The sequence below is a fragment of the Cyprinodon tularosa genome, unplaced genomic scaffold (assembly GCF_016077235.1).
Source record: "Cyprinodon tularosa strain WSP-4 unplaced genomic scaffold, ASM1607723v1 ctg45, whole genome shotgun sequence".
Taxonomy (NCBI): Eukaryota; Metazoa; Chordata; class Actinopteri; order Cyprinodontiformes; family Cyprinodontidae; genus Cyprinodon; species Cyprinodon tularosa.
Genome location: NW_024039174.1, coordinates 207,070 through 224,967, shown reverse-complemented (window position 1 = coordinate 224,967; position 17,898 = coordinate 207,070). Strand labels below are relative to the sequence as shown.

Genomic DNA, 17,898 nt, shown 5'->3' with positions numbered 1-17,898 from the left:
CTGCACACAGTGCCAAAGCTACCAGTACCTGGTTGAAGGACCATGGTATCCCTGTTCTTAATTGGCCAGCAAACTCTCCTGACCTTAACCCCATAGAAAATCTATGGGGTATTGTGAAGAAGAAGATGCAATACACCAGACCCAACAATTCAGAAGAGCTAAAAGCCACTATTAGAGCAACCTGGGCTATCATAACACCTGAGCAGTGCCACAGACTGATCGACTCCATGCCACGCCGCATTGCTGCAGTAATACAGGCCAAAGGAGGCCCAACTAAATACTGAGTGCTGTACATGCTCATACTTTTCATGTTCATACTTTTCAGTTGGCCAACATTTCTATAAATCCTTTGTTTTTATTGGTCTTCAGTAATATTCTAATTTTCTGATATGATGAATTTGAGATTTTCATTTGTTGTCATTTGTAATCATCAAAATTAAACAAAATAAACATCTGAAATATATGAGTTTGTATGTAATGTATGAATATAATATACAAGTTTCACTTTTTAAATGGAATTACTGAAATCAATCTACTTTTTCATGATATTCTAATTTTATGACCAGCACCTGTATGTACAAAGGTGTGCATCACAGCTGTTTTAAGACTATAAATGATGCACAAACACAAAAGTTAGGTGTCTTATTCTTCTGATCCATAGTAGTACCTCCAGTAAGTACATACATACTTCACAAGAGTGGGCTCCATTACTAGGCTATATGAGAGGCTCATTGTCTGCCTTTAATGCATAATATGTTTTTCCAGCTGCAGTGGAGGAGAATAAATGCGATGAACATTTGGAGGGGAGGCAGGAGGGGGAAGTCACCCACAACTCAACCACTTAGTTTCACAGAGCAGTCAGTTCTGGCATAAACAGCTGACAACAGAGCAGGTCTCCTTCCTCCAGCTGCTGTGTGTTCCTGCAGGAGGCTCACATGGAACCACATGTGACTGCAACCAAGAGCAGTGCAGCACGCTGTGCTGGAAGTGGGAGATAGAACAGAAGCTCCCAGACCAGGACTGACAGCCAGGCTCAGCCAGCCATGGTTGTATTTAGTGTTCTCAAACAAACTCCAGCACTCTGTAATGTGGGCAGATAACTAAATTAACTTCCAGTGCAAAAATAAAAGATGAAGTCCATCTCTAGTCAGTGAAGAACTACAGCGTTTTAGTGATACAAATGCATTTTGTATTCACATTGCATCCCATATTCAAGTTTGAAAGTTTGCACGAAAGGTCACCACAGCTCTCTTGTTGACAAGAGGCTCACTGTTAAAAGGAGGAGGGCTGAGGGGGGAGTTTCAAATCCATTCATGCTGCTGCTTTGTTGTTTCAGCTTGAGTTGCTCACGTACTGCTAGATAAGATCATTTCTGTTGAAAGTTTTAAGTTGTGTAACCTACTTTGGAATGTGGGCTGCAGCTGTACTCGCTTCTGCAGTGTTGCGATACCTGGATGGTGTTTTGTTTAACACCACAAGGACATGATGGCAGATCTATTATTTTTTCATGCAATTATGTCTGCAATTTGTAAAAGTTGATATCCGAGCATTATTGACTTTAATATTAAAGTTTAAAATCACGTTGCACAAAACATAACCACTGGCCAAAAGATGTTTTAGACACAGATATGATACAGTTGGCTCAGATCCAGATCGAGCCATTAGAGTCACAGGAAGCTCTCAGTTTCACCACCTCCTCAGACCAAACAAAGGCAGATGTCACAGCACTTAACGTGTCACTGATGGAAATTTGAGCCAAGTCTACTCTGTATTTAATGACATTAGAGAGAGGTTATCATTCTTTTGCTTTCTCCTATTGTTTAGGACTGTTTGAAGGCATCACCAAGAAATAGCTAATGGGCTTTACAGGAAAAAAATAGCAATAAAACATTTCCTGGTAACATTAGAGCTGTTTATCAACTTTTTTTTTTTATCTGGGGTATGTGTTTTAAGTAATTTTAGCTGCTGGGAAGCAAAGTTATGCAGTAATTTATCAACTAACAGAGAGGAATCAGCAGCTCTAAAAAGTTTATTTTTGTCATTTAAATAAGGACTGACCAATTTCAATGTGTTTTTGTGGTTTATAAGGTAAACAACACAATGTTGTACAAAATTCTAAAGAAGGGCATCCATCCATCTATTATGTATATCTGCTTATCATTGGTCACTGGACAACTGCTGCCTACTATCCCGTGGCCATTGTTGGTCAAGATGGTACACCATGGACAGGTCTCCTTTCTATCACAGGGCAACACAGAGATTGGATATAAATAAAGCAAATTGGTAATGAAATTGACTGCTCTGTGAAATTGGCAGAAGTGCACCAGTAGTCGAGATGATGAGTGTTTTCCAAATAGTGCTTGCAATAAGGAACGAGGAAAAGAAGCCAGTTTGTTCCCTGTCATGGTTCCTTTTGCATGGAGACCTTGTGACATTCCTATCTGCAGTCAGGAGCTACAAGGAATCCCAAAACCTATTTGCATAGAAACAAAACACTTCAAGGAAATTAACAAATATATATTGTTGCTTCATGTATACTGTGTGTGTGCATGCAAATGTGCCCACCTTCATATGTTTTTGGTTTTTACAAAGGAGAACTTCAGTCACTGTATTTGTCAGAAGGCTCTAGTCCCACCTAAACTAGTAGCTCCACCTGCACGCCCAGGGAAGTCATATCCAAATGTGAAATCGTTCTGTCTTAAACATGTATACAAATGTACTCTTTATCAGACGATGTTGTCCCAAAAGTTAGAAAATTTCTATTTAAAAAAAAAATTCTGTCTTAAAATATGTGTTGTTGTTTTTTCCCCCCATTATTTTATGCAGGCCAATTAGTTATACGTCAGCTTGTACACCTAAATTCGGCCAATCATATATCAACAGTCATCTGTCAATCAAATTTTTCCAGTCATAGCATCTGGATTCATATGTCACAGCTAATATACGCAACGGTTGAAATAAGAAATAAAAATTCTTTACTTTACCATTGAGTTAGCTCCCAGCGTTCAACCAGTCATCGGGGCCAGCTTATTCAAGCCTTTGGTGGGAGTCTTCTAGCAAATCTAAATTTTTCAGATTGCCTGATCCTGACCCGTTCTGCCTCTGGACCTCTGAGCCTGCCTGTTCCCGTTCTTATCTGTTTGCCTGACCTGTCTTTGGTCTCCTGCTGGATTCTGCCTGTTTACAGAACCTGGAATTGATTCCTGACACCATCCTGGATTTCCCATCTGCACCTCTTTGCATCTCTGATCTCCTGGTTCTGACCACCGTGCACGCCTTCAACAATGGTTTTGGCTTCGCCCTCAGGATTATCCTGCCTTCCTTCATCTGCTTGGTTCTGATCTCCTGCCTGGCCTCCAGGACTTCAGCATCTGGGACTTTCTGGGCAGTGTCTGCTACGTCTTGTCGGCAGTCGACCAGCTGGAACCAACTGGGCACGCACTGAACTTTAAGACCAGAGGTTCTTACCTTAGACTCTACCCTACCTTGCCTTCTCTGTTCACTTCAGAGCTGTTTTCTTAATAAACGCTTTTGAGAAATCTGTCTATTTGTTACGAAAACTGGGTCCTCTGTTCTGAGCCTTGACAGTACCACAAAGTGCATATGTTCCAAAATCCTTTAGAATGTTTGTTGGTAAAAAAAAAAACAAAAAACAGCACAATGGCCATGAAACCCCCAAGACAGGAGTTGGATGTTTGTGAATGGGAAGATTGTGTTTATGCAAGGTATTCCAAGAAGAAAACCTGTTAGCAAGTGCAAAAGACTTGATACTGAAGGTAGGTTTATTATTCAGTAGGTAAACAACACTGAACAGAAATCAAAATCTATAATGGCAAGATTTAGATCAAAGCACATTAATGTGTTAGAGTGCCCCAGTCAAAGTTCAGACCTTAATCAAAAATTGATTAAGGTCAGTTTTTAAGCTTAAGACAAAAATTTGGCGCAAGAGTTAAAAACTAAGGTTCACAGAAACACAGAGAGCTGTTCACTCATGCTGTCTCTCCAATCTGACCAGGACTGAGTTATGATGAAGAAAGAGAAATGGGTAAATACATTAAACCCTGAGATGTGTAGAGCTGGTAGAGACATACAGTCAAACCAAGATGTTAAATACACACTTTGGAGTACAGTAATTTGCAAAACAATTAAATGAAAAAATGTCTTTTTATTTCTCTTTACGGTTATGTTCTCTGTTGGCGTAACGAGACAAAGTATGGAAGAGTTGAAAACACCTGAATACTTTTCCAAAGCAACATATTATTTCCATTTGTTGCCTAGAGTGAGCTAAAGCTGCAGTTAGGGAAAATGAGCAGGTTCCACTGATGTTGCCATGATAAAATGATGACGGTAATAATGCTCACAATGCTGCTGATGAAAGCAAGCTGGTGATTCACCATACCCTCTCTGAAATAGAAACACTCTGTGTATATCTGCTCCGTGTCCATGGTGATGACTGTTAAAGTATGACATCAGAAGCCTTTTAAAAATGTCTGTCTGTCCTTCCAGTTGGTGTGTTCACCTGACTGCAGCACACAACAACCTGAACCTGAAAAAAAAATAAAAAATGAGTGTGGTCTTGGAAAGAGGGCAAACCCCTGAAGTCGGGTTAATCGGAAACAGGAAAGGAACTGGGGTAGACTTTCACTTGCCTGAAGCCCTGTCAGATTTTGTTGGTACATGGCTGTATGTGGGCCATCTCTGGCACAGCTTGACTGAGAAAACCAGGCTACGACACGCAGACAGCAACCTGAGCAACAGCCAGAATCTAGGTTAAACGTAAGGTTATGTAACCTAGACTGAAAGCCCACTTGTGGCTTGCTCATGCTGTAGATAGGAATTTAGGTACAGGATATATCTATGTTTGTCAGTGTTAAGAAAAAGAAGAACAGAAGTGACATAATTAACAAAAATTTTAAGAAATTCGTTTCACTGGTGCACCAATCAGCAAAAATGAATAAATAAATCACTGTATATCTGCCTTGGTTGTTTAATCCTACTCAGCTTACTACTGTAGTACAAAGTAATGTTTTAGTTTTCCACCATGTTTTTGTTCACTTTGTGCTGTTAGTGTGCAGACTAAAAAAAGATCCGCCCCCTCCTGACACATTTGGACACATCAAGACACAGTTTGACAGCCTGCATGGGCAACAGGAAACTCCAACTGTATTGCACAGATGTATTTTGGCCCAGGCAGTGCAATTGTACTATAAATAGCCTCAAAGCCTCACAGAATACTTTGATCATGTGCTATAGTAAGTCACACACCGAGGCACACGCTGTGGATTAGCTTCGGTGTTGCTAAAGGTTTGGTTTTAGCTGCACGTTGTTAACTGTTTGTGCTTTTTTGACGGTATTAATCCTCCCTCAGTCTCCCTGGTATTTACTCCTCATGCGGGTCACTGACAGAGAAGCAATGAGAGTGCACTGCACTGTAGTGACCCCATCTAAAGTGGGTCGCTTTCGTCTAACACACTTACATGCAGAGCTGAAGTCAGCAGGCTATCTGTCTGTCCTCCTGGCCAGAATGTTTGGATTTAAAGATACTCTGGCATTAAGGTTTTTTTTTTTTTTCATTCAACCGGTCTAAGTGAGGCGTATCAACTTGGGGTCAAAGCACAGGCTCATTTCATATTTTTGTTTTTTTTTCCTTTATCTGTCTGTCCATCAGTTAATCTGATTAACTCTGTGTTGCTCTTCTTAGATCCTCCACTTCATTTTTCTTTCTGCAGAGTAGCCAATGATTATCTTTAAAAGCAGAGGCACTGGAATGTTAATCCTTTAATTTTTTTATTTATTTATTTTTTTTTGCCTTACTGGTTCTTCTTGCACAGAAATATCTCCCTTTGCATTGAAATTGCATAAATAAACATCATTCATGTATTTTACTAAACTTAACGTGAAAGTGGGAAAATAGGACATATTTTAGTAAAAGAGTTTGCAGGTTTTACCCTGACAGCCATAATTGTGATTTCCATCTACAGTTCCTCTTCAATGGAAGGAGGCTTCCTGGAGCTCCAACACCAGCATTAGAGGAGTCATGTTTCAATAAAGTAACACCGGAATCAGAGAGAGAGAGTGTAACCAAAACTAGTGCTTAATCATCATTTTAATGACAGGTTTGGAGGACTTTGTACATATGCCCATCTAATATCGGTGAATGGGAAATGAACTGAGCCTTTTTTACCACTTCCCCACACATTTGCTGAGTTCCCTGCGTGGCTTGTAATAAACTTTTAAATAAGACCTCCTGTGGCTCTCTTTTAACAATAGCTGTATTCTTATCTTTCCTCTATAAAGACCAGATTTAATTAGCACACAACTGAAAAAGAAGAAGAAAAAAAAAGAGTCCAGCCTGTGGACTTCTGTGCAACTTTTCTAGAGGGATCATGTGCCTCTTGACTGTGTCTCTAATCAATGATCTTCTTGGCTGTCTTTTTTTTTTTTTTTTTTTTTTTTTTTTGCTGACTCTGTCAAACTCGGTTTTTAAAGATAGAGCAATAATGTTCAAAGTTTCTTTATACTATTTTTAAATGTAATTTTTTTTAAATATTCAAGGCTTAAAAAATGGATTTTCACAAAGGGCAATGGCTGCAGTAGTAAAATGATGGACAGCAAATTCTGTATAGTCTTAAAGGTGGATTCACACCAATGTCTGCTGGTTTAATGTATTTAGGTATTAAAAAAAAATTTTTTTTAGCTTTATTTTTCAATAAAGTGCTGCTATGCAAATTTTATAAAGATAAATAGTGGTTTTGGTGTCCAGTCTTAGGATATATGGCCACCCCTTTTTTGAAAGGTTAAAAAACAAAGGGTAGAAAAGCTCCCTTTTGAACAGAACTGATTAAGTCTCCTACCAGTTTTTAATCTTAAATAATGTTTTAATGCTAATAAGATGAGAAAACATTTAATACATATTCAGAATAGGTGAATATTGGGCAGGAATTCCAGTAAAGTTCTTGGGGGTTAAAGGTTCTTTAGTTTACGATATTGTCTTCCGACTCGTGCTAAACAGCTCCAGTGTGAACACAGCAGACAGGAATCTGTGGGCAGCACCGAGTCATGAGTGTCTACAGCCTCTCCGTGTGTCACAGCCTGCGTCAGAGAAGACACAGAGGAGAACATGTCCCAAACAAGAGAATAGCCTCCGCTTTACTTCCGGTTACGTTTTAGGTTCGGTTACTGTAAATGTAATTGTATGGAGTGTAAAGCTTTTTTTATACTTTATCCGGTGTTAAAGACTGAATTGATATTCATTTGATTAAACATTTACGAGGTCTATCAATATTTTACAGTAGGACACAATCACGGTGGTAAAGGGGTGGCTGCTGTTGATTTTAGCGTAGCTAGCGACCTCCGACCGTTGTGCGCAGGCGCGAGATTCCCGTTGTTGTCAGGGCTGTTAACCATCTTGATCCAGCCCGTGTCTTTGGCAGCTCCCAGTCTGTCCTCTCATATTCACACTAGTACTACTGTGCAGCTTCACATAAACAGAACAAAATGCTCAGCTGGTCGGACGGCAGCCGGGAGCCATAACTTCATGACCCTCCGAGATCCGCTTTAATAGCATGCTGTCCTTTACTTTTTGGTGAGTAACCAACAACAAAAAAATATAGGCCTACTTCTTTTGTTTTTTTCAGTTTTTATTAGTAATAAACCACAGTTACCTGATCGATGTAATTATATATATATATATATATTTATAGCAGCTAAAATCAGTACAGCATCTGATTAATTAATGAGCAATTATTGGTATTTGTATTGTTTCTCTAATTAAAATAAAGGCATGAACTTTAACGAAACTTAAAGTGGTGCCTTTTTTGGAAATGTGCCCAGCTTTAAAGGGAAACTGTGGCACAGCAGTGTTTAAGTGGCGAACAGAAAGTGGGGAACACTGTTGTCATTGTAGCTGACATGAACATGTGTGTGTGTGTGTGTGTGGGGGGGGGGGGTCTGTTCCCCTCTGCGGAAAGGTCAGGAGGTCAGCTGCCTAATGACTGTTATTATGCCAAACAGGAAGCGACCCCTGCTCCCCCCCACTGTGACATGCGCGCAACATTCCTGCAGGCATGACAGAGAAGGAGTGGGATTTTTCCCCCCCTCTTCCTTTCTGTAATGTAACAGGGTTATGTCGCCTGAATATGAATTTACTGACAGTCGATCTTCTGGTTCGCGTGAACGCGCATGTGCGCGGCGCGCTTCTGCTGCTTTGAACCTTTAAATTATTGATGCGGTCTCAGTGGATACCTAGATGTGCTACGAGTCTTTCTACTCTGTCAGATATGTAATAAATGGGATGGATCTGGGACAGGGGGCTGTCCTTACACTCGCACTGTGCCGCAGTATTAATTAGAAATACTGACATATGTCTTTTGTTAAAGCTGTATAGGTTTGAAAAAAAAAAAAGAATAAATAAACGCACACACATCTGTCTTATTCCCCAAGAAGCTGACTGAGCTGTGTCTTGTTTCATCTCTCCTTTTTTTTTTCTAACAGTGAATCCAGTATGTTATCTTCTGTTAAAACACACAAGACAGCCTTATGTCCATGTCAAGTCCTTGTGGCAGGCAATCAGCACATCTTGCTTGTTGTGTATTTTTGCAGGACAATGGGTATTAGTGCTTAGGTACAGGTTACAGAGGCGTATTCAGAACATTTATTATAAGGGTGGTCAGGCAATAACCAATTAACACTGAGAGGTGGCCGAAAGCAGATAGGCACCAGGACCTCAGGGTCAATCTACACTGTTCCAACAGGAAAATTAACCAGCAAAACATCCATATTTTCTAAATAAAGACAAACCTTACTTTCCTACAGCCTTTACTAACAAATAGATGTATATACTTAAACATCCATGCTTTCTAAATAAAAGGTATAGTGGATCTAATTCTTTCAGTTTTGAGATCTGGGGTGTAAATCTTTTCCATCATCATTACTTACCCACTTTTATCAATAAAAATTCTGCATAAAATTGATATTAACAAGCACTAACGTCTACATAAATAGATTATTTGATACGTTTTTATTAAAATTGTTATTTATCTATGATTTTACTGAAGACTCCCAGATGATTTGCAGAGACACATATTTTTCTTTTTTCTTTTTACCTCATATAACACAAAATCTAGTTATCAAAAGAGCATGAATTCTATACTTATCATCTTTGATGTTAGTATATTGATGTGTATAATTAAAGCTACAGTGTGTAATAATTACAGGGATATAAAGTCAGAAATTTAATATATTATACATAACTATGTTATTTATCATCACCTATGAGCTCAGCCATTTAACCATAATATTTGCGTTGCCTTAGAATTCGTTATTTATAATTACATAGGAGCGGGTCTCGCAGCCATGGAGGCTGACATCTTTGCGCTACGGCAAGCGCAGAGGCAACAAACTAGCGATTGCGAGATCGCCCATTACGCTCGAAAATAACTACGGCAAGTTGAGAGAGATTAACTGAGACGGTACTGAACAGTAGATGGCAGTACTATGCCTGAGAAGCGTTTAGTCTGCCTGAAACCAAAGAAGAAGAAGAAGCAGGTATACTGCGCCTCAGTAACAAGAAAGGTGAACAAGGCGGCAGGCGCGAGTGACTTTGCAAACTGTTTGGCACTGTGTGGCCAAACATCAGACGAATGGAGGATCATGCCTACTCTGTATCACAACGAAAAGCGGCGGGCACCGAACCCCCGTCATCTAAGAAGCGGAAACACGACGAGAATAAACGCAAGCGTGACAAGAAACGACAAAAAACACGGATCAACATTGGCACGGCATTTACACGATGGAAGTCACTGATGGAGGAAAAAGGTTTTCAAAGTGACGCTCAAGTTGCCAGTTTTCTCTTGGACAGGTAATTAATCCTACACACACAATTGTCTAATATCACTGCAGTTTTTGGAGTACAGAATGCTCAGACCTGTCTAAAACAATAACATGCTGCGTGATGATGCTGTTACTCTCCAGTATACTTATTCAGCAACGTCCCTGACGTTTCACAGGTAATGATTCAGTAATTTTCTGTAAAATAATTTTCTGGATATATACCTCGGTTACTTCTCTCCGGCTCCTTTGGAGATCTTCAAGCCTTTCTTCCTCTGCTCTCACCCCGCTGGCTCCCCTCCCTCGCCTGGCCCTAGCTGCACGCCCACCCCGGCCTCTCTGCCCTCGCCCTCTTCCTCGCCTTGTAACCCCCGTGCCACAAACAAGACTTGGACTCTGTAAACGGGGAATATATATTCTTCCAGCGAACACAATCTTGCTGTTAAACTAATGACTACAATTCCTTCGTCTGTTTATATCACCATGCAAAGCAGCTCACCAAAACGTCACAACGATGTAGAAAAAATAACGGGTATATTTATTATCTAAAGTCTACATGAAATCTATACCCTACACAGACTAATGAAATACTATCTGTAAAATTATCTATGTAAACAAACCTCATCACTTGAGAAGGTAGGTGATTCCGACGTCGTGGAAGACATTTTGTCCCCTAACGCTTGCCGTACTGTTGGGGGGGAGAAGCGGTGGGGGGGAGACGTTCATTTTGCTGCAGTCTGGACGTTAGATGTCGCTGAAAATTACACACTGTAGCTTTAACAACAGAAAATTAAAATGTTTTGAATCTTCCACTTGAGAGTATTACTGTTGCCAACATTTGTATTAGAGGGGGAAAAATTGTAGGGGTGGCCAATGATTGGCTAAGGGTGGCTATTGCCACCCCTGGCCCCCCTATCTAGCTCTGCCCCTGACAGATTTTGCCCTACTTTCCTTTATGTTAAGTACATTTTAGCTCCTTTGTAGAAGGTATGCTCCCTTATCGAAGACGCAGAAATCAGCAAGTAGTTTCCTGTTGATTTCATGTAGTAGAACTAGAACTGCCTCAGTTTTCAACCAGCAGCATATGATATAATGCACAAATGAGTATTGGCCAAGAAAAGCCAGATCAGTGCCTCTCTAGTCATATATTAGTTAGTTTTGTTCTGTTTTTTAATCATTTTTGAATGATGTGTCATAGTAATAAGCATGTTGTAAAAAATTAACAGCTTTGGATCGCAGTTTTTTTTTCTATCTTGATATGTAGATTTTTTTAGACCAACTGGTTAAAACGAAAAGATAAATGAAGTTAGAAAAGCAGTTTGTCTACGAGTTTGTTTCCGCATCAATCATGACTTTCACCGTGGGAAAACGTTCATTGTCTCCCGACAGCCGTCTCTATCAGCATTCTCTTCGACTCAGCCTCCCTGCTAAGATCCGTTTCCCTCAAAGTGCTCCTGTTTAGATTCATTTTTCCATGTTCGTATCCAAAAATAGCAGCCACTTGATCCACCACACGCCCAGTCCCAGAGCCTACAACCACTGAACCGTGCGTTTCCATGTATTCTTCACCAAAAAACTTAAGGAATCACTGGAATGTTAATTACTCCTCAGGGCAAAAAAGAAAAGAGATCTGTGAAGTGGCTTTTTTTGCCGCTAGGTCTCTTAAGTGCTTGGCTTGTGGTAACTGAGAGTATTATTTTTATAAGCGCTAGTTTGTAGGTAAATCACTCTCAAAATGGAATTAGCCTAAACAAACTTGTGGCTGGAAACCGGCTAGACCAGGAAGTGCTTCTCATTTCTGAAGTTATGACTTGCACAAAAAGTGCCAGGCACATTCAGCGTCTCACACTGACTTTTGATTAATTATTAGAAATAATTACAGTATGATTACTTATAGTAGAAAAAAAGGTTTACCATGATCCAACTGCTTTTAGTCCAAATAGAAAGGCATCAATTATTTTTGCTCCTACAACATTTGTTTTTTCTGATTTGAAGTTGCGATAATGTTCTGAATAATAAACATGAAATTTGTTATTTATCTCCGACAAATAAAGCTAAGCAAAACTATAAAATAAAGACCTATACCTTTTAAAATCTAGTATTAATTTATGTTTATTGCAAAAAAGTATTATGAATATTGACCGTTTCTGTTTTCAAACGCAGTTTAAAAACATAAATCCTCCTTTAGTCCTTTGATTTGAGTCACACTTTAGTGAACAAAAAAATGTTTTGTAACAGTTTACCCTTGAAATATAATATATTACATGACAATCATTTTACAAACTAGCATAAACAGCAAATATTTACTGCATTTCCGAGAATTATTATTAAAAATAGTCAGCTTATTAATTTATTATTTAATGTGAAAAAAGGTGAGTTTTATTTTTCATCCAATAAATGCAAAAGATTGTTGTTTTAGGTTGGATTTCCAATGCAGATCTTTGAATGAATGTCATATGGTTTAAATCCAGTGTGCAGCAACATGTGGCATGGAATCAGTGGTGTGTTATCTATTGGACCGTATAGCTGAAGAGAAAACTTTGTTTGGCATTATTAGGACTTTGAAAAGTGGGAACACGATGAAGAGAGGGAAAGAAGCTCTGCTTGGTTCTAGAATCAACCTTCCATTTAATTTAGGAAGACATTTATCAACAAAGAGTGGTCGTTATTGAAAACCGTGTTCTTGTCTCTTCTGTGTTCATGCAGAATATATAGGAACCACCAAAGCCAAACAATGAGAGACATCCTTAAGAGGAAGTTTGCAGAGGTAGAGGTAGAGGAAAACCCCTGCTATTCCCCCCCCTCCTCCTCCTCCTCCTCCTCCTCCTCCTCTTCTTCTTCTCCATCTTCCCTCTCCTCTCCCGCCTCCTCGGAGTGGGAGTCCGACGGGGAGGGGAGCTCATCAGAGCTCCAAGATTTCACACCTCACAGTCCTGCCTCAGCCTCCAGCTTACCCAGTAAGTTTGCACCCCTCCTTTTTTTCTTTCAAATAATGCAAACCTTTCTCTCTTATCAGTCTGTTTTCACATCAGCATTTTATAGGAGTGTCTCTTATCAACCTGCAGCAGAAGTTATGACTGAGTGATATGAAAACGTTAGCCCTGAACCCAATTCAGATAAGACATGCAGAGAGGGACCGGCCTTTGCAGAGCTGGCCCGTGGGTGTAGATCATTTGCTTGAGCAATAGGAAGTAGTGGGATCAATTTGAATAGCACGGTCACTTTAAACCAGTCACATAAAATGGCTCTATTTAGAAACGAAGCTGCTCCTGCCATCAGCTGCATCATTTATCCTGATAACTGTCAAACAAGAGGTTGAACTAATGAGGAATACATAGGAGAGAGATGTGAAAGAATACAAAAAAATATATACATATAAATAAATTGATTGCTTTTAATGTGGAACGAATTACTAGAATAGAAAAAAAATATATAAAGGTAAAGGTTCCTCAGAACAAGTAAAACTTAACTACTTCCCTCTGCACAGAGCTCAAAAAGTAAATAATCAGTTCAACTACAAGAGGTGAACTTGAGGTCTTAGAGAAAGAAATACAACAAAAAATAAAGAGAGAGTGTGACAAGAAGAAAGAGATATTCTTCTTAGATCTAAATCCAACATATCCCGATTAAATCCAGGCTGGACGAAAAACACAGGAGAGCTCGACTCAGTGTGGACACTTCTGTAGAAAAAGAAAAAAAGGGGAACAAATAGAGATGTTTCTAAAAAGGTTACAGTGATCTCTTCCTTAGGACAAACACTGCCTTTACAGCACAGTCAGGGATAAACAGATTTAGACTGGATGTGTTTAGATAAACAGAGCAGATGACCCTAACTGCTTTCCCCCGGTTGTTCTTCTTATGTTCAAAGATAAGGTTGCTGCTGATGACAAACATGATCCTGACAGCGGACTATGTCTCCATGGACTATGTTCCAGAAATTATAAAAAATAAGCCTGTCTCCTTTTTGCAGTTGCTTGCTTGATTTTTTTGCACAATTTCCTTCCCCGTTGTGTGTCAACTATTGACCCCAAGAACTAGAGCCAAGTCGGTATTGTGCCCTCTAGTGGTCACTCCGAAACTTGCAAAGGCATTCAAATTTTGTCCCCTTTTAACCAGTCCTGTGGGACTTAAAAACCAGGACATACATGGCTTTTTGTTACAGATAAGCATTTAACCGGCATCATTCAATCAATTAGCATTTATAGAACACTTTCCTTCACAGTGTGAAGCCTAACTGATTATTGTAGAATAGAGTAAAACTGTAAGGCAACAAAATACCTAAATTCAACTAAAACAAGAGAAAGAATGAGCCAAAAGCTTTGAGGAGAGAGATACGGTTTGACTGACTGAGAAAAAGCAGTTTAATTAATGATAATATGATGCAAAAGGTGGATAGAAGAGGTCTTTTCGAAGCTTTCATTCTGAAATCCTGATAATGAGATCCCGATCAGCGATAAAATAAGTGTTATTTACTTTCACTTATCCTCTGACCATAACGCCTCCCCATGACGCCGTCACCGCTGTATTTTGTAACTCCACATGGCGTTTTGTATGTAGCTCCATTTCAGTCTCATCTGGACATTTATCCTTCCTCCAGGCGTTTGCTGTGTATTATAGGCAGGAAGCTATCCATGCCTTGGTAGATTTCGAAGCAGAAAAGTGACCTGAACCCTAATTTGAGATTTTCATTTTTTTTTTTTTTTTTTTGTAGAGGTATCAGAATAAAAAAAAACTTTTCTGATTTTTGGAAAGAAATATTGAAAATCATTCTTTGACATTCCTTAAACTTTGCAATTCTGTTACTTTGTGCCTATATGTCACATAAAATATATTTATGTGAACACAAAGTTTGTTGTTTCAAGGTTAGAAAATAAATGATGTTATATTTTTGATTCTACATGCCTGTATTAGAAAGTCAGTTATTTTCATTGCTTTATTAAAGGTCTTTTTTTCCCCTTCTTTTAATTAAACCAGTTTGGTCTATCCTGAAGAAGCCAAAGCTCTCAAAAAGACCAAGCAGGGTGCGATTCAACCAGGTGACAGTGTTCAGCTTTCCCCGCTGTCAGGGTTTCACCAGCGTGCCCAGCCGAGGAGGTGCCACTCTAGGCATGGTGCGGAAACACAGCGCTCTGCGAAGGTACACTGTGGACGAGTACGCACTAGAGCAGCGTAGCAGACGCAAAGAGAGGCAAAGGGAAAAACTGAGGCAAGAGAGGTTGGAGGCATTAAAAAGCAAGGTAAGCGCTTTTCATCTCCTCAACTTTTCACTTCTGCAAAACCATCTCCTAACTAGAGGTGCTGTTTTGTTAATTCCAGCTGGTCATGAGTGGAGCTGTTGACCAGAATGAAGCGGAGAAGCTGACGATGGATCAAGCTCTGGATGAAGACCTTGACATCCACATTAGTGAGTCTGATTTGGAGGATGGAGGCTTCTTTCAGCCGTTCTCTTCTAGACAGCGTCAGGCTCTGCTCCTGGCAGCAGGGGTGAAAACCATTGACAAGGAGGAGAAGAGGCAGCTTCACACTCTGCGGCTCTCCAGACAGGCCTGTGGCTGTGACTGCAAGGGCTTCTGTGAGCCGGAAACCTGCGCCTGCAGTCAGGCAGGCATCAAGTGCCAGGTACAACACAGAGTCACTAATGTCATGATTTCTTTAAGAGCTACAACAAAAAAAATAAACAAATAAATATTTTCTTCTATAATTTGTTTTGACTGCAGGTGGACCGCTTCAACTTCCCCTGTGGATGCTCCAAGGACAGCTGTGCAAACATTCAGGGGCGCATGGAGTTCGACGCCAGGCGGGTTCAGACTCATTACATCCATACAGTTATGAGACTCGAGCTGCAGAGGCGACTGAAATGTGAAGCGCTCATCTCTGGGGAGCAGGGAGGAGTCTCAGAGGAGCCTCAAGACTTTAAAGAACACAAAGAGGTCCGTGCAGATCAGAGGGAGGAAGAGAACATGTGTCCGTTCAGGTCTGGCTTAGAGGAGGATCAGCTTCCTATCACCATGCCTGCTGCTCCTCCATTCCACTGCCTCCCAGAGCGGCTGATCGTTGAGGAAAACAGCTGCAGCAGCGACATCTCCGAGTCCTCTCTGTCCTCTTCGGAATGTGACACAGGAGGATTCTTCAGCGGGGCTCAGACTCCTCCTGAGGGAGGTTCAACCTGCGACTCCAGCAATAAGAACTTTTACTCATGCAGCCAGATCAGGAGCATGATGGAACCACCGAGCCAGCACGGCTGCAGCTCTGCAGCTACCGCCAACCAGAGGCCACTTTCTCCCATCACCCTTTCAGACAACATGGACCCCAGAAGGAACCATCTTGATGAGAATGCAAATCAATCCAGAGACTTTTTCAATGAAGACTCTTTGGAGGACTTCCCTAACACCCCTTCTCCCACTTTGGACTACTCCTTCAGCAGATACATGGACCTGAGCCTCTCCTCTGACTCTGACCTGGAGTTCTTCCACAGGGACTACCCCTCTGGACCGCTGAACAGCTCCTTCAAAGACTACAGACGCTCAGACGTCTTTCAGCCCCTCCAGCTGCTCAGCTCTGTCAGTTTACCCCAGCAGGAGTCGAGCACCCAGCTGCTGGAGTCTCTGATCGGACTAACTTAATCGACCAAACACCAGATGTGGTCAGATCCTCAGCTTTTAATCTTTCTTGTAGATTACAATTTATTTTAATATAACTTCAAAGCACAAGTACCTATTTTTCCGAATGGAATATTTTTATTTGCCTGAAAATCAAAAGTAATTTTCAGGAAAAAAACACACTTGGATAATTGATGTTTTAGTTGTTTTTTTTTTTTACTGATTCCTTAACCTATTCAAAAACTGTGTATAAGATGTATTTTATATTTACTATGACCAAGAATATAATTCACAAGCACAAAGTTTGCATATGAACTGCAATACAGTATCACATGTAGTAAAGAGCGAGTACAGCTGCTGAAGGAAGAGTGAAGGTGCTTGCTGCTGTGATAGCGCAGGATTCCAGCTCCCAGTTTTAGAATCATTCTCATCAATAAATGTTCACTGGGATGATGATGTATTTATTTATAAATCACTAATTTTGTTTTTTAAAATGGTAAAATAAGAAAAATAATTATGAAGTGTTAAAATTGAAGAGTTTACATGTCAGCGACTGAATGGTCATGGCAGCGGTTCAAGTCCGGAGTCAGTGGTTTCTCATTTAATTATGATGTATGAAAGCAGTTGTGTGTCCACCGTCATATGGTCACACGGAGCCCATATTTAAAGCTTTATATTTCTTTTTTCTTCTTTTACAGCAGAATTGTTTTTGTCTCCACCTTTATGGTGAGCAGCCATTGGCCGGTTACTGGTTAGCCCTTTGATTGAGATGCCAAGAGTTGCTCACATAACAGATTTCACGTTAAATGTTTTGTGTAAATACCCTCTATGCTGTGGTATTTTTGCTCCAGGCTCTCATACTGTGAAAATCTCCTGCTGGCTTCAGTCCCTGCTGGAGAGCGCTCTGGTCTTTCTGACACCAAAAACAAATCCAGCTGGTGTGAGTTTTCATAATATATCAAAAAGTTGGTTAATGCTCTTGAATTTCTTCAAGCAGCAAACAAATTGCTGTTAGTTGTTCATCTTCATTTTACAATGGATGCTATGTTTACAGCAGTTTCTAATAAAATCAGTTTCAGCTCTATATTAGTGGTTACTTTTGGCGTAGTTTTGTAACTATTTGTTGGATCTTAATGGATTTTGTATATGCGCCAATGTATACTGTGGAGAGATATTTAAATAATATATATATGTATATAAAGCCAAATATAAATATTGTACTATTGTTAACAACGATTAATTGAAATAAATATATTTTGTTTTCTACTGTGGATTGCATTTATTTACGGAAATCTTACAAATAAGGGACTTTTTTTCCTCTGCTGTCAGGTTATACGACAGATATATTTCATTTCCTTTTATATTATAATTACAAAATATTTATTTGGAACAAAAAAAAAAAACACCTTTGGCACACTGAAACACACAATGGGGTTACTTTCTTTATTTAGAACTGTTAGAATAGAATAGA

General features: G+C 39.9%; 1 protein-coding gene across 1 annotated transcript; it reads left to right on the top strand.

Moving 5' to 3' along the window:
• Positions 1 to 7,427: 7,427 nt before the first annotated feature.
• LOC119793373 (cysteine/serine-rich nuclear protein 1-like) lies at positions 7,428 to 17,670 on the top strand. Its single transcript, XM_038300533.1, has 5 exons — positions 7,428 to 7,585; positions 12,535 to 12,785; positions 14,803 to 15,065; positions 15,145 to 15,447; positions 15,546 to 17,670. Exons 2-5 carry the CDS (start codon positions 12,563 to 12,565, stop codon positions 16,449 to 16,451), a joined length of 1,695 nt encoding a protein of 564 aa, XP_038156461.1. The 5' UTR covers positions 7,428 to 7,585; positions 12,535 to 12,562; the 3' UTR covers positions 16,452 to 17,670.
• The last annotated feature ends 228 nt before the right edge of the window (positions 17,671 to 17,898 follow it).

Excerpts from the sequence above, each read along its gene's own strand:
- LOC119793373 (XM_038300533.1), top strand. The coding sequence starts at position 12,563 with ATGAGAGACATCCTTAAGAGGAAGTTTGCAGAGGTAGAGGTAGAGGAA. Across the intron at positions 12,786-14,802 it reads CTCAGCCTCCAGCTTACCCA|TTTGGTCTATCCTGAAGAAG; the intron begins GTAAGTTTGCAC and ends TAATTAAACCAG. Across the intron at positions 15,448-15,545 it reads AGGCAGGCATCAAGTGCCAG|GTGGACCGCTTCAACTTCCC; the intron begins GTACAACACAGA and ends TTTTGACTGCAG.